Source organism: Phyllobates terribilis, unplaced genomic scaffold, assembly GCF_046119375.1.
Source record: "Phyllobates terribilis strain yellow unplaced genomic scaffold, ASM4611937v1 Scaffold_11__3_contigs__length_659146591, whole genome shotgun sequence".
In the NCBI taxonomy this organism is placed as follows: domain Eukaryota; kingdom Metazoa; phylum Chordata; class Amphibia; order Anura; family Dendrobatidae; genus Phyllobates; species Phyllobates terribilis.
The window spans coordinates 334,993,079-335,009,558 of record NW_027362771.1 but is presented as its reverse complement, the minus strand read 5'-3'; the positions used below and the strand labels follow the sequence as shown (position 1 = coordinate 335,009,558).

The 16,480-nt window shown below is 39.9% G+C and overlaps 1 protein-coding gene across 2 annotated transcripts in view; it reads right to left on the bottom strand.

Moving 5' to 3' along the window:
• The window catches only part of PARP6 (poly(ADP-ribose) polymerase family member 6), an 80,943-nt gene that overhangs the window by 19,223 nt on the left and 45,240 nt on the right, over positions 1–16,480 (bottom strand). Inside the window, exons 7-20 of one of the 2 annotated variants that reach the window (XM_073652745.1) lie at positions 15,501–15,567; positions 15,120–15,269; positions 13,991–14,171; positions 10,960–11,013; positions 10,677–10,772; positions 10,476–10,568; positions 9,261–9,386; positions 5,937–6,002; positions 5,787–5,854; positions 5,421–5,469; positions 4,692–4,804; positions 3,780–3,852; positions 2,684–2,753; positions 1,582–1,661 (exon numbers count right to left, since the gene is read on the bottom strand). In XM_073652745.1, coding sequence (XP_073508846.1) covers positions 1,582–1,661; positions 2,684–2,753; positions 3,780–3,852; positions 4,692–4,804; positions 5,421–5,469; positions 5,787–5,854; positions 5,937–6,002; positions 9,261–9,386; positions 10,476–10,568; positions 10,677–10,772; positions 10,960–11,013; positions 13,991–14,171; positions 15,120–15,269; positions 15,501–15,567 — 1,286 coding nt within the window. The remainder of the gene's footprint in view (positions 1–1,581; positions 1,662–2,683; positions 2,754–3,779; positions 3,853–4,691; positions 4,805–5,420; positions 5,470–5,786; positions 5,855–5,936; positions 6,003–9,260; positions 9,387–10,475; positions 10,569–10,676; positions 10,773–10,959; positions 11,014–13,990; positions 14,172–15,119; positions 15,270–15,500; positions 15,568–16,480) is intronic. The other variant, XM_073652746.1, reaches the window with a different exon arrangement.

Here is a 16,480-nt window from a genome sequence, read left to right as displayed (position 1 = left end):
TTTTATAGTTTTATTTTTAATGGGGCAAAAGGAGGGAGATTTGAACTGTTGTGGTTTATTTTTTTTAATATTTTTAAAAACATTTTTTTCTCAATTTTTACTATATTGAATAGTCCTCTTAGGGGACTTGAAGCTGCAATCATCTGATCAGTTGTACTGTGCATAGCAGTGCATCAGCAATGCTATGTATAGCAGTAATCACGATCTCCAATGAATGCCAGCCAAGGGCCGGCGTTCACAGAAAGATCGCAATTACATGCACAGAGTCACCAGCAGACCCCTGGCTGTCATGACAACCCATCGGCGCCCCGTGATCACATGATGAGCACGCCGATGGGAGAGATGAATGACGCGTTTGCAGCTGTTGCCTGTTAAATCCCACTGTCAGTGATTAACATCGGGATTGAACTAGTTAACAGCACCACTCCACCCTGCGGCTGATAAAGGCACATGATGGAAGATTAAATCAGCCATCATGTGTGGGGAAAGAGGTTGGTTCGGCGTGCAAGCCCGTATCAAAGGCAGGGACACGAGATTTGACGTAAATGTACATCAAAGTTCGTGAAGGGGTTAAGCCTGCACTCAAAGGCAATCATGCTGTACAGGCAATCTACTTTTAACTTACAAAAAGTTAAAGAAGTTGTCCACTACTTGGACAACTCTATGTCATACCCCACGCTTGGCCCCTATAAAATAAATAAAAGCTTATACTCACCTCTGGTCCTGGCACCGTTCTTGCGGTGTCAGCACTCGCTCTCCTTGGGGCTCCCGTGCTGTTGTTGTGACATGTGACCCCGGCGCCCAATCAGCGCTAGTGTCACTGTTCCCACATTCTGTCGAATTGAACATGAAGAGAAAGTCAGAGATCAGCTGCAGCCCGGACGTCCTCTTCATGTTTGATTTGTTCGAAGGTGGAGATAGTGACGCCAGTGCTGATTGGGCGCCAGGGTCACAACAGCCGCATGAGAGCCCTGGGATCGCTAGTGTTGACACCGCGGGAACGGCACCAGCATGGGAGGTGAGTAGAGGCTTTTTTATTTTATCAGTTAAATTTCCGTTAATAAATAATTACCTTATGTGTAAGCCAAAATCCATATCTTACGGTCACCGTATGCACAGTGACACTGCAGCGGTGACCGCACGATACATTGACTGCGCATACGCCGGGAGCCACAGGTGACAGCTCGTGCACACAGAAGCTGGTAATCACACAGGCTCAGTGAGCACGCGCCGGGCCAGGGGCCCGACGTGTGCAAGTGCGCATGCGCCCCTCAAACCTAGCGCTTGCCAGGAGCAGTATTCAAATATCATGGGCGGCGCTAGCACTGATTGAACACGGCGACCGCCCATGACTGAATGTGAGAATCGCACCCCTATGACTGAATACGAGCAGGTAAGACAAAGTATATAAAATGTTCTAACATCATTATACTACCACCGATTTTCATGAAAACAGCTTGTTAGTGATGCACATTGCATCACTAACAAACCAATGGGGGCAGTGTACATAGCAACTAGGACGTGACAGCTTCCCTTTAAGTAAATCATTTAGCACTTTTGAATAACAATTTAATATGTTACCTGAGGAATAGTGTTCATCCGATTATATCTTTGCACCAGCTCATCCTTTGATGGCATTCGATGTTGCCCCTTCCCCATACCTGCATAAAATATGTAAAATAACTATTTTCTGCAATCGTTACCAAATATACTGGTCAGTGGAAGTTACTCCATAAAAAGAGCAAGCATTCTTTCTGTTGTCCTATTAAGTCCCAATTATTTGCTTACCACAAATTCTATAAACTTATAGTCAAATACAGTTGCGGTTATAAAAAAAAAATAGGTACATCCTCTTTGTGTTCTATAGTTTTACATATGAACACATAATAAAAAATATCTGGTCCTTAAAAGGTCTTAGAATTAGGTAAATACAACCTCAGATGAACTACAACACATGATGATTTACATTGTGAAATTATTTGTTTACCACAAACTAGGCTAAATTGCAGAAGCAGTGTGTGAAAAATTAAGTACACCCCATGAATCAGGCTTTTAGAGCCACTAGAAGCAATTTTCTGTATGACTTTATCAGCCTCTACCAATCGCTTAATATCCGCATGTGCACATGTAGTCATGTGGATATTAAGTGATTCAATGCAAGTCAATGGGGGCAAAAACACCGCGCTTATGCAAAATAATTGGTAGTGCTGCGTTTTTTTCTGCAATGATAATCCGCAGCGGAAATTTCCGCATGTGCACAGCACAAGCGGATTATCATTGGGGAACATGGCAGACCTTCTACCAAGCGTTTTTTAAGTGTTTCTGCGGCGGAATTGCCGCTGCGGAAATGCTTAAAAAACGCATAGTGGGCACACAGCCTAAGGCATTTGATTAGCAGCAGCTGGCTGCTACTCACCTTCTTAATACAACTGAAAGTATTAAGGGTGTACTTAATTTTTCACACATTTTGGCCTAGTTTTTGTTAAATAAATAAATAATGACAAGGTGTAATTTGTTAAATGTTGTTGTCCATCTGAGATTATATTTATGCCCTGATCTTTAAAACCATAGAATTGAAAGAGGCTGTATGTTCTCATGACTGTATGTCTTATGTGTAATGTATAGGGGAATATGTTTAAACTACTGTGTACATACTTGGTGTCCCATTTATTCTACTACCTACCTGAGTATCCAAATGAAATACTGGAGATGGGACTAAGGTATATTCCTTTCCCATATGCTGCTCCGTGCAACTGTAAATACATCACAGTTACAAGTCAGTAATATCTTACACACATGTGAGTTTGGAGTACAGCATGTAACTCATCAGCTGACTCATATGTTGTTGAATATTTGAGGAAATTAAGAAAACAATGGCTATTACTAGAATTACTATAAGGTCCAAAACTCAGCGCTGTCAGTCAAACATTGCCTCTCATGATATAACTTACTCTAGGTCAAAAACTATAATTGATTACTTGTTTCTACGGGTTAAAGGGAAGCTGTTAGGTCGGTTAACGCTATTAACCTGTAGAGATAGGGTTAATCTGCAGGTTAATAACATTATGAAGGTGCCCAGCAGCTGTACTAAAAGTACAGCACCAGGGAGAAAACAAACTTTATTCCTCCCAGCAGCTGCCGGCTTTTAATAATATAGGCAGCTTCCGGCTTTCAGTACAGTGGCTGGGTACCTTCATAACGCTATTAACTTGCAGATTAACCCTATTTCTGCAGATTAATAGCGTTATCTGACCTCACAGGTTCCCTTTAAATTGAGATTTGTTCTTTTCTTCTTGCAACAGTAATGTGAATTTCAGATATGCTATCACCCTATCACCTTGCTCCTAAGCTAGAAGTCAAGCATTTGTAGCAGAATGAGACTTACTGCAAAGTTCATACGTATCTGTGTAGAAGGTCTTCAAAGGAATGTGTCATCAGAAAATGACCTATTGTTTAAAGCACCACTCCAGCGTTGTTTTTTTATTTCAGCGCTGGAGTGGTGCTACTAATGTAAGTTCTCTGACCCTAGTATTATACTTACCAGCCGCCATCTTCAGCTCTTCCTGACGCCGCTTCGGTTCCGCACCGCCATCTTGTGACAGCAACTTCTGACTGACCGGAAGTCAGAGGAAACAGTCACAAGCACTCAATGTAAGTCTATAAGAACCTATTAACACTTCCATTTCTGAAAGCATTCTTACTTTGCAGCATTTTGTCCATACCTGCCTAAAACTTTTGCACAGCACTATATATTTATTTTTATGTAAAGATGAACTTACTTGCAGTTTGGTGTAGGATGCGTTAACCAGTCCATTCCGCAGAATAGAGTGCCAGTTCTCAATATGAGAGCCGCTGATTGGAAGAAAGACAAAACAGTAAACTGTGGCAACAAACTGACAAGAGGCATCATACATGCAGAGAAGTAAATCTAGGAACACGTGTGCTAGAGTCCCTATTAGAAAACTACATTGCAGATTTAGCCATGTGTACCATAACACACAGCATATTGCACTATTTTTTATGATGACACAATGGAGAACAGAAATCCATCATGTAACAAGGGAATAAAGTAACGGAATAACAGGATTGAAAACTCATTCTTCTAGAAGATCTTTTTCCTTTGAACACTTTCCCCTTATATATCAATCTTAGGCACTTGAATGTTATCCTTATGGCTTCTGTTGAAAACGGACCCATGCAAACTATGCCAAATTAATTTCCAAACAAATCCTAATGAAATCCTGGGATCAGCCTGAACATGGCCAGCCCATAAATAGTACTGAATGTCCATGACTGACATAACCTATAGATACAGCGCCAGTTCTACAGTATTCAAGGATGCACCTGGATGCTTAGGTCACATAAGCACTGTGCCCATCGTATTGCATTCCATACAGTGTAACGTTGCATGTAAAAACAAGCATGGAGGGCATTATGAATATACAATATAATACATTGGTACGTGACCTTAATTTAAAATAAAGTACAATTCTACAAAAAGGATAGAATAAAGGGGAATCCCAGACAACTTTTCATTATTTCCACGCCTCTACTCCTTCCACTGTTTGTTAGACCTATTCCTTAAGTTATAGCCGATAATGTCTGTAAAGTGCTGTGGAATTAATGACACTATATAAGTGAGTAAAATAAATAAAGAGATAAGAAATATTCCCATCCCTCTTATTTCTTACTGAAAGGCGAATGTGCTTCCGTAGAGTTTCTTGGCAGTTCGGAATCGAGCTTCCTTGGCTGGGGGACTACTGAGCAGCAAAAACTGATGTGAAGTGTGCATAAACTTCAGCTGCTGCCACAGGATTATGGAAGAGAGAACCCAGGTGAACAGAAAGAAATAAAACAGGCAGGTGTAAGTTGTGTGTACAAATATAATGAGTCTTTATAGGAGAGAAATACACATGAAAGCGAGTCATACACATGCAATAGATGTTGGCCAATTGATTGATATCCTACAAATTTGACTTCACTCCATTCATACTCAGCTGATCTAAATATTTATTTTCACAGCATGGGGGTAATAAGCTACTGCCAGACCCCTCTGACATAAGTGAGCATAGTGCAGAAAAAAAGCATCATGCATATTGAAGTCTAACATGCCTAATCCTTTTTTCTTTCAGCATCTGTCAAAAGGGAACAATTAAGGAGCAGTTAAATGCCAGCATACTGTATGTATGAGCATATGTATGGCACTTTTTAGTGACTTTCCTGAAGTTAAGGTCTACATATTCTGATTTTGCATCTGATCAACTTAAATTTATAAGTTTAGACTTCGGATGATTAAAAAAAATAACAAACAATTGAGGGAAGTCATGGTAAGATACAATTATACCACACTTCTATCATCAAGACATTAGCTCACAATAATACCTCTTCATATGGACTGCACAATGTGGTCAAGCACTTACCCTGCTCAGGGGCAATTTTACAATGTGGGACCTATTACTGGAGATTATCCTGAAATAAGACAAAATAACTGTCTTGGAGCAATACAGTCAAAATAAATGTTGTGAACAAGCTATTACACAGGCGTTAAATGAACATGCATCATATTGCTATCTAAAACCTATAATCACTGTTATCACTGATCTGCAATCTGTGGGTCTCTGGGTGAAGGATGACTATGACTTCCAGCATGCCCTGACTGGGGGTTGTATTTCTGAAACCACTAGTGAGCCACAGATCGACAGACTACTATTACAGATATTTATGGGCAACTGCATAGATGATAAAAGTACTTGTATAATGAAGGCAACATAAACACATGGCATTACCATTGCAGGAGGGGGTGGGCTAATGGATCAAGGCGATCCATCTGTTTTTTGATTTCCAGGTATGATCCCTAGAAAAAAAAATCTTAATAAAAGCAATGTATTTTATGACTTGTTTTCCTAGAACACCCAAAATATCCTTTTCTATGTTACCTGGGTCATCTCCCGAATTGACATGACACTGTCTAAGGCTTTCTGGAGACGTTCGTAGTTCTTCTTCTGCAGTGAACATAGATATGATACAGTCAATTCATTGTAATTTATATTGCAGTGCCAACATATTACCGTATATTACTTATGCCCCTCGGAACAATGATAGTATGCAAATAAGGGATTACATTATTGTGCTAATATCCTGTAAAAACGTACAAAACATGAGGGCCTATTCATATAAACATATTAGTATAGCCTACTATTTTTTTTCAAAATACTCAATTCACTTATAAAAGGAAGAACAGCCTTTAAGAGCAAAAAATGAGGCTTTAACCTTATTTATAATTTATTACACTTGCTTATACCATATTGATTAAAAAGCTATGTGAATATTAGCCATTGATGTAGCCATATAATATAGCATTTTGAAGCTGCATGATATACGGTATTGGGCATATTATGTATTGAGTATGGAGCTTTATGATGCACAAACTTCTTACATCTGTACTATTTGTGGAAAATTTAACGTCAGCGTGTTCAGTAGGGTTATCGTTGAATGTGAGGTATGGTGTTATACAATGAACTAGTCAGTATACATTTTACATGTAGTCGTTTAATTTGCAGTATATACAGTGTATATACAGTACAGTATGGCTACTGTATAGTAGTACAATGAATATTCAGGTGATCGGATGTTGGAATCATACAAAGTTTAGTTTCTTTCAATTATTTTCATTTAGAAGGGATAAGGTCAATTTGTAGCTGAAGGTTGAATCAAGAATGACCAGGTCAGGAACTCTGACATTAACTAGCACAGTTGTCACTACAATCATGTCTGAAGGCCTGATGTAGCTGTAATCCACCTGCTGCAGTGCGGTCTTCCCAGAGTAAAAGGTCAGCAGCTCTCAGACTGGAATTAGGTTCCTGTGGTTATGTACATTCCCGTCCATTTGCATGTTCATGGTCGTTGAGAACACTACTGAACTCCTGCATTCTGTATGGTGTAGCTCAGCCTCCAAGTATCCTATTAAGCTTGTATCTAAATATTCTCTTTACAAGACTATATGATCCTATTCCATTGGTTAAAGTCAAATGCATAACTTAATTTCAAACTTATTTTCTGAAAAATGATATAGAAAGCTTTGGAGCTATCTTATTTATATAAGGGCAGGTACAGACAACCGTATTATCAGTTGGAGTGCGATCCGACAAAATGTCGGATCACACCCGGACCAATGTTTATCTATGGGGCTGTGCACATGACCGTTTTTTTCCTTGGACAGAGTCTGTCTAAGGAAAAAATTGTAGCATGTCTGAGTTTGATCTGATATTCGGATCACACTCGGCCATGCAAGTCAATAAGTGTGTGGAAAATATCCGACTACACTCGGATGACATCTGAGAGTGACGCGCCCCCTGGGCCGTGGGGTACCCGGTGCCGGGCCGGTAGATGCTGGGGGATGTCACAGTGGCGGTGACCCAGTCCGTGGCCCAGGGCGGTCACTGAAAAGGGGAATTATTAAGGGATTTGTCGTGACGCCACCTGTGGTGTCTAGTGAGGATCACCAGCGCTGCAACAGTCCTCTGAGGCAGATGTTAGGGCAGCTTGTGATGGAACGGCTCCCCACAGGTGGAGCAGGCCTCAGGGCAGTGTAGTTGTAGAGAGTGGGTCGCGCTGGGCGTTGTAGTGCAGGGGGAACAATGGCGCCGATGAAGGAATGGACAGAGGCAGTGCAGTGCAGTCATCCAAGATTTTACTCACGGTTCTTAAGACACTTCACAGGTGCACTGTACAAGCAAAGGCCTCCCGCGTCGTGCTGTGTTCACCGGGAAGGGGTTCAATCCTTCCTCAGGCTGCTTGGGAATACCTGGCAGAACCCCACTTTCTCGTGTTCCTATTTTGACCGTCTTCACACTGGTCCTTCTCCCTCAAGCTCTGCGCTGCCCACTCTCAGTCCTGTTCGGGTACTCTGAAGTCCCTCCTGTCCGTCGGAGTTACACAGACTTGCTTGACCCTCAGGGGACTAGAATGCGGCTGCGATCCCTCTGTCTTCTGACAGATGCGGAGCGTACGAGTGCCGTCCTGCACACGCCGTACCCCCTGGGATCCTTTCTGTAGTACGGAGCCTACTCCCTGCTCCCCACCTGGGCCTCCTGACCTGGCCCTACTTGTGGAGCAGATCTCCTAATGAGACTCTGCCCCCGGACTGTTCTTCTGAACTGTCTCAAGCTGTTCTTCTGAACTGCTCCCTAGAACTGACCTCAACTCTCGTCTGCCACCCTAAGATGGCTTCCCTATTTATATCCCTACTAAAGTGCTCCTTCTAACTACTTCCTCCACCCACACCCACTACTGGTTCCCCCTACCTTTGGGTTCCCCCCCACTCCAGCCTGGGTCAGGGCTCAGCAGCTGCACTCTGCATGTTGCCCCTCCAGCCAGCCTGGAGCAGTGTAGTGTTGGATGCAGGTGTTTTAGGGTTCCATGCAGCACTCCCACCTTACCTGAGAGAAGGGAGACACCACACCTCTGCGTGAGGTGCAGTACCTCTGTGGCGACTGAACCATCAGGGGCGCCACAAGTGCATTCTGATTTCTGCGCACTGACACAATGGAGAAGATGGAGAGAATAGGATCACACTATGCTGACACTCTGATTATACTGTGATCAGAGTTTGATCAGTGTAATGTGCATAATCGGCCGATTCTCTTGGACGAGAGAATCTACGGCCGTCTGCACCTGCCCTAATACTTACAAAGGCATTAAGTGTTTGAGTACATGACTTTTAATAAGATATCATGGATTCCCAATTCATCAGCTATCCACAGAGTAGGTGACATCTTGCTAATCATTAGGTGTCCCATCACTGCCATCCTCATTGATCTCACAAAATGCTCTGTTAGAATCGTAAGATAGCCAAACATTATAGTCAGCCATCAAATATTAGTTTAACTGTGGTTAGAATCAATATTCTCTATATACAGTCGTGACCAAAGGTTTTGAGACTGACACAAATTTTGGTTTGTACAAAGATACAGTGGTTTTACATCTTTTAGTCAGATGTTTTCATGGTTACTGAAGTAGAATTATACATTTTTCATAAGTATTTTAAACTTTTATTGAGAAATACATCATGTTTATGCAAAGACTCAATATTTTCTCTTATTTTTTAAGACTTCTACAGAAGTCCTTGATATCCAGTCTGACCTTGGTGTCTTTCTTGGAGAGAAGAGACTTTACAATATAATTTGGACTCTAAAAATTGAAAAGCACATTCTCATAGGAGCACTGTGACTCAGAAGTGATATAATATAACATTTCTTTACCTTAGGGTTAAAGGCCAGTGTTTTGGGATCATTAGGATCCACTACTGAAGGGTATGGCTCAAATATAATACTCTTCCTTGGTGACTCAAGTGCAGCTCGACACATTGCGACCAGCAGACCCACAACCTACAGAAACCATTGCACAAAAACAGACCATTATAAAACATAAGTAGGAATGGATCATGCCTGGTCACATCTTTTAGTTGTTAAAGGGAATTGTCCTGCCAGGTTCTCCTGCTTTGAGCATTAAGGGGAATCAGTCAGCAAAATTTCACCCCCATGTTATTCATATGCACATGTAGCTTTTTCAAAGACAAGTCCAGCAATACATTTGTCTCTGTCACTCCAGCTCTATTCCCCGCCCAGCGAGGCATCCTCCTGCTTAACTGACGGCTCCTTTGCCTGAAGTCACACAGCATAGAGTCTGTCAGTCAGGCAGGAGTTAGAAGCGCTGGGTGTTTCAATAGCTGAGGAAGGGACTGGCCATGTAAAGGTATTGCTGGACTTGTCTTTGAAAAAGCTATATATACATGAATAGTTTGTGGGGTTAAATCCTGCCTACAGATTCCTTTTAAAGCAAATCTATCATATAAAAATGACCCATTATTTAAATCAGGTTTTTATGTTAAACTTATCTTTTTTAAATTTTTTTCAAAATGTTTAAAAAAAACGTCCTACTTACTTAGACTCATGCTGCCTGTTCTTTGCAGCAGCCACATGGACCCTGTTGTGCTGTAGAGAAGTATTTAATGAGCCATGGACAGGTCATTGTGAAGGGAAGGGACATTATCTAATGTGAATGGAGGATGCTGTTCTATATACTATATATAGTGGTGTTACCTTTCATTGTAAAGTTGTCTGTGATGATAATGAGAGTGATGAAAGTCTTTTGTAAAGAACAGGAAGTGTGATTCTATTATTAGTCTTAGTTGCCAGTGTGAAAATTACTACTTTACTTATATAAATTTTTAGCAAAGATAGCTATATGAAAAGTTGAAAAAAAATAATATAAAAAAAAAATACTGCATGAAGTCCTGATTTAAACCATAGATCATTTCTGATGACACATTCCCTTTAAACTCACAACTGTAACATATTTTTAGAAGAGGTACTTGACAGAACAGCAAATGGTGACTGCAGGCCTGTGGCTTTCACTGCACTTTTTTAACCTTGTAAGTAACCAAGAAGCAGTCCTAATTATATTCTTAGATTTACCTCAGCTCCTGTAGCCACTTCTTCAGCAGCTCCAGACATCACTCCCAGAGTGTAAAAAGAGAAGACGCAGAGCTCCCTTGTACACACTGCTGGCTGCGGGATATGAGATGGTGAATATAGAAGGAAATTAATAGAGAAAACAAACAGGTAATGCCTGTAACATAGCTGGTTATTACATTGTTCACACCAAAATTGACCCACCTTGAGCATAGATGCATTCTGGAAGACATGCTGCTCATCACAGACTACACAGTACTCATTCAGAGTGGGTAGCCGCTGTTCTGCATACTTCATTATCTATGGAAGGGAAAAAACTATAAGATGTGTTCACATTGAAAATTGTAAAAAGAGATGGAAAGAAAATGAGAATAAACAATACTTATTTCTGAATGTAGGGGTATCAGGGGTCGGTGGGGGTGGAGTGTGCAGCAAACTTAAATTTTCAAATAATATAGAAAATATGGAATATTAGCTGACAACTCACCTGCACCAAAAATCCATATTCCAGAGTGGGAACTGTCTTGCAATGCCCACTGACCTGCAGAGAGTGATTAGATTAATATTAAAAGAAACTATACATGCCTCTATATGGTAAATCCCAACTCCCCACTGTCACGATTCCACACCTTAGGGTGTCTTGAACGCAGTTACTGACAGCTCAGCCATCCAATCTGGCGCAGGGATGGGCTGAAGCTGTCAGTCCTTTGATTGACAGCTCAGTCATCCAATCTGGTGCAGGGGCGTGCTGAGTTATCAGTGTTTTAATTGACAGCTCGGCCGTCCAGTCTGAAACCGAGAGGTGCTGGGCGGCCTTCAGGTATTCCCTGTCCCAGGTGATTGCTCAGCTACTTAGCTGGACTGTCAGTCCCAGATCTCTGCCAGACGTAGATTCAGCTCTGTGTGCTTTGTTTCTCTGTGCCTTGTGCTTTACTTGTGGATCTTTTTGCTGCCTGACCTTGGACCTCGTTCTAACCATCCATTTGCCTAGCCCCTTTGCTCTGATCTGCTATCCTGGTATTCTGACCTCGGACCATTTCCTGACTATGTCTTTGTCTCTTCCCTCTGTTTATGACGTATCCTCCTGGCTCTTGACCTCTGACTCCTTGACTACCCTGACTGACGGGTTGTCGGTGAGAAGTGACTCAGCATCACACCCACTAACAGGTTCCGCTATTATAATGCACTGTAATCTGGCTTGTGAAATTAACCTAAAGTATAGTTTCACTTATCTCACACTCTCATAAGGCAGCTGTGTCTATTTTAAAGTACCTGTATATATACAGTACTAATAGCATTAATCATTCAAGCATTTTAACGCTTTATCAGCATATCATAGGTTTTCCTTGCCTGTATTCTACCACCTATATGCGACTACTATGTCTTTTTTATTTTTTAATAATAATATTAGATATTCATATTTTTTTATATATATATATATATATATATATATATATATATATTTATTTATTTTTCTGCAATTCTTTAAATATAAATGTTTTAGTTGGTAATTTCCCCTGGTGTTCACAATCTGTACCAATAATGCAGTATTGATGCCAATGAATACAAAAAGATGAAATAAATATCAATTCAGGCCAAAAAGTCTTTACATCAACTAAAGAACATACATAATCTCCATGTAGCTCATTGCATGCAACCCTACTGGTCCACTAATCCAATGTGGCACCTCTTCTTTTAGTCGCTTGGTTCATTGGCTTTCTGTTCTATGATTAGGCTAAATAGTATAATGGACTTTCACAGAGGGAAAAGTAGATAATTGATCCTGACAAGATCTGGATTTACATGACTTAGAAACAAACTTGAAAAAAAATTCAAAAGACGACAAGAGCAAATACTGGAGCATATCGTACAGTGCTAGAATGTACATACATTCCGGATAAGGAACAATGTTGTTCTTTGTTATCCGGATTGTGTTTGTGTGGACATCCTAGGCACATTGTGATGTGCCTTTGTTTTTGTTCATGTAGTTTTTTGGATCACCTATGAATGTTGAGGTTCCCTATCCATATGCTTGGGTACCAATCTGTCATCACTAAATTGAGTTTTTTAAAATATATATATGGTTTTTTACATGTATTACTACTACTTAATTTACTTACTTAAACACCAGGGTCCCTATAGGTCATAATCATGGCCAAGGGCAAAAGAGACTCCAGCTATAACTATCATAAAACTACAACATTTTATTGGTATGAATGAGAACAACAATTCAAAAACAAGGAAAAGGGAACCTCCATTGGAGGGGAGGACATCAAGATACACAATCCAAATGGTGGAATACAAATAACAGAGCAATAGGCTATTGAGGACCACAGTACAGTAGATATGTATAGCAGGTCAATTGCCTCATCAGCTGCTAAATAGAAAGACCTCTAGAGATGTGTTTCAGTAAGGTGCATAGTGCAAAGTACCATCAATGTCATTATAGGGATAGTAGCATGTGAAGTCAAATAATCCCAGGTCAGTTTAGATAGTACAAGTAGCTAAGAGCTATCATAAGTCAATACAACTAGCAATGTAATCACATACCTATAAACTAGTCATCTCATATATGAAATAGAAAGGTAGACTGTGCTATTTGCCTATAGTAGGAATCACTAAGGTAAGGATTGTGGAGTGTCTCCCTCACCCCAACGCCGTTTCGCATTCGCTTCTTTTGGGGCATATGCAGGGTATCCATTGTTTTTATTGTAGGTTTAATCTGTTAACTAATATACTAACAGGAATCCTGGACTATGGTTTTGGTTTTGCTTTAATTTTTTATACTTGGTACATTTGGTGGAGGGCCCATTCCCCTTTGGGCTGTGCACCTAGCTACTTATCTTTCCACAGGCAGGTGCAAAACACAGCTGGATCCATGTCTTGCTCTGCCCAGTCTATTTTGAGGCCTGTTGGCACATAGGTGAGTCACTAGAGTTATGGACCATCCAGATTGGGCACACCTTGTCACGGTGGGATGGCTTTAACACTTTTGATCAAAATAGTATAAACTAAGTGCCCTATGTTTTTTACATGTATTACTACTACTTCTTTACTTACTGCAGGATATCTATTCATTGTTTTTATTCTAGGTTTTGTCTGGTAATGGCCGTAGTGTGAATGTGCACATACACATTGCACTTATTGTAATAGGAATGCTCGGCCATGGTTTCTGTTTTGATAAATTGCGGTTGGTAGAGTGTTTGTAATGGTAACTAGAAGCTAGACTGCTTTCTATATTTACAGACATATTTTAGTGGGATACTAAATAAAGGCTAAGTTTGACTGTTTTTCCTGCAATATTTAAGAACTTAGAAAAATATTAATTACTATATTTTTCTGGTATTTTTTCCCTTGTAAAGATCCTTGAACTGATCTGTAGCAGGCTTGTTGGCTAATTACGGTATACATATACATTATCTAGCAGTCATCCTATATCTGTTTAACATACACACTGGTTAATTACATATTACAATATCCAGGTAGATATTTATATCAAGGCTATTTCAAAGTCTCACCTGTGTTGTGGTTGTATGACTCCCGTACAGTTCAGATTTAGGGTTTCGTAGAGTACAGGAGACTGATCTATTCATGAGACGGGGAACACGAAGATCAGTCCCCGTAAGACCACTTCTAAGATCTGATCCAGTCAAACTACTCCGCAATGCAGACTCCTGGACCCCCGGGAAACTGGGAGACCTGCAATAGATTTGCACTGAGAGTCAGGCATAGGCAACCTGAGAAAATAAAGCTGTCAAACAACTTACAGATATTTCACCAAATAAGGGAAAAAGTACCAGACTATATGGGCTGTGAATACTACAGAAAATTCAACGACTGGATGAATAATTCCCTTTTCCTGAACAATGAGACATGGTATTGAATAATCATTCATGCGGCCACAATTAATTTGGGTAATTTCGGCAATTTCATAACCAGAAATTAAAACATATAGACTGTTGTTGAGGGATTGCAGTAAAATTAAGGATTTTGGTTATGCTGTGAGTAATTTACTTTAGTACCCCCAGTTACTCTGTGTCATATTAGTGCCTTATTACCTAGGGGCTTACTTTATGTCCATTTTTTATGTCTTGCTTGGCCTAATGGCATATGAAATATTTTTGCTATTTATTATGTTTGCTGTTTTTCTGTGGTGACTTAGTGATTTAAGCCATTATTCCCTAATATATTTTTTGCCCAGTTCTCGTTGAGCCAACCTGTCCACTCTATGGTGACTGAGATGTACTTTCTGTACTTTCTGTGGCTACATTCTTGTGACCTCCTCAAAAACTCTGTGGTCAGTTGCTGGAGATCAACTGGTGCACTGTCCATGCCTATTTATGAAGAAGCTTGGTGTTAAGTTTTAGTGACAGTAACCAGATGAACAAAAAAAATTATACAAGGATTAAATAATAGCCCCTAATTGTTAGGCATCCAATTCTTAACTCTATGCTTGTAAAGGAGCTGCTGTCAGCTCTCGCAGTAGGGAACTAGACACGTTCAATGGAATCATAAGAATAAACCTGTAAAAGAAAGGTTAGTAGACATTACAAAGGACATGCTGTATATATTATGCATGTGAGGGAGATTTGAGGGAAAAATGTATTATAAAATAATGCTTGTTGGAATGAAATATAGGATACTTACTTGGGTACTGGAGAGAAGATACTAAGTCCAGCTCGAAATCTCTTAATACTGCCACTGACTCTAAGCCATCGTAACCTTCTTTCTTGCTGTGAGCGTAAAACTTCATTACTGAGATACCGCCATTGATGAGAGGAGAAGAGAGACAAGATTCTGGAAACAAAGAAAGAAGGGATTGCACTAAATAAAAATTTATTGAGTCAGATGAATTGAAGATGTGGATAGACAACAAGCTGGAAAGTAACATTTAGCAGAAAACAGACTTTAATGTTCTAAAACATGGAAGTAGAGAAAACTGAATTAGGGTGGAAGAAAGAAAATTATATAGAACTCATATTATTAATGTCTCTCTCTAGCGACTTCCCGTCCCAACTTCATACTTACTTCTTTAACTGAATCCCCAGTCCAAAGTCCTCCCTGTTTGATGGTTGAAATACATCAATGGTGGGCTCTGTAGGAAATGTAAGATAAGTAAAGAGTTTTAATTATAAGCGAGAATATGAGGGATGTTCTCTAATGTCTTTGAGAAAGCATATACCTTAACAAAACCAGATTTCCTGTGACAGATTTTAAGTTGCACCATTTGTCATCCATACTGGTCATCTTCTTTGGCAAGACCACCTCACAGAGGACCATTAAATGCAATCTCATTTTTGGTGGTCTTGTCTATTGGAACATAATAGCTTCACCAAAAGCTAAAACTGACCTGCCATTATGATTCTCCAGGTCAGTACGAGTACGCAGATACCAAACATGTATAGGTTCTTTTTTTATTTAACTGGTGAAAAAAAATCAAAAGTTTGTAAAAAAAAAAAATTACGCTATTTTCTGAGACCCATAGCATCTCCATTTTTTGGGATCTGGGGCTGGGTGAAGGTTTATCTTTGGCTCACTGAGCTGACGTTTTTATTGATACCATTTAGGAGTAGATACGATGCTTTGCTCGCCTGTTGTTGTATTTTATCGCAATGTTGTGGTGACCAAAAAAAATTAATTCTGGCTTTTTGATTTGATCAGATTAATTGTTTTATATTTTGTTAGATCGGACATTTCTGAATACAGTAATACCAAATATCTGTATTTTTTTGTTTTATTTTGAATGGGGCAAAATGGGGGTGATTTGAACTTTTATATATATATTTTTTTAGATTTTTTAAAACATTTTTTTCCTACTTTTTACTTGCTTCAATAGTTCTCTTAGGATAGCTTGTGCTACACATAGCAGGGCTTCAGCCCTGCTATGTGTAGCAGAAATCATCATCTCCTATGAACGCTGGCCATGGGCCGTTGACCGTTAACAACTTTTTGCAATTGGAATGTTCTGCTTTCATATCAATGTTGTTAAAACCCAATAAAAATATTTA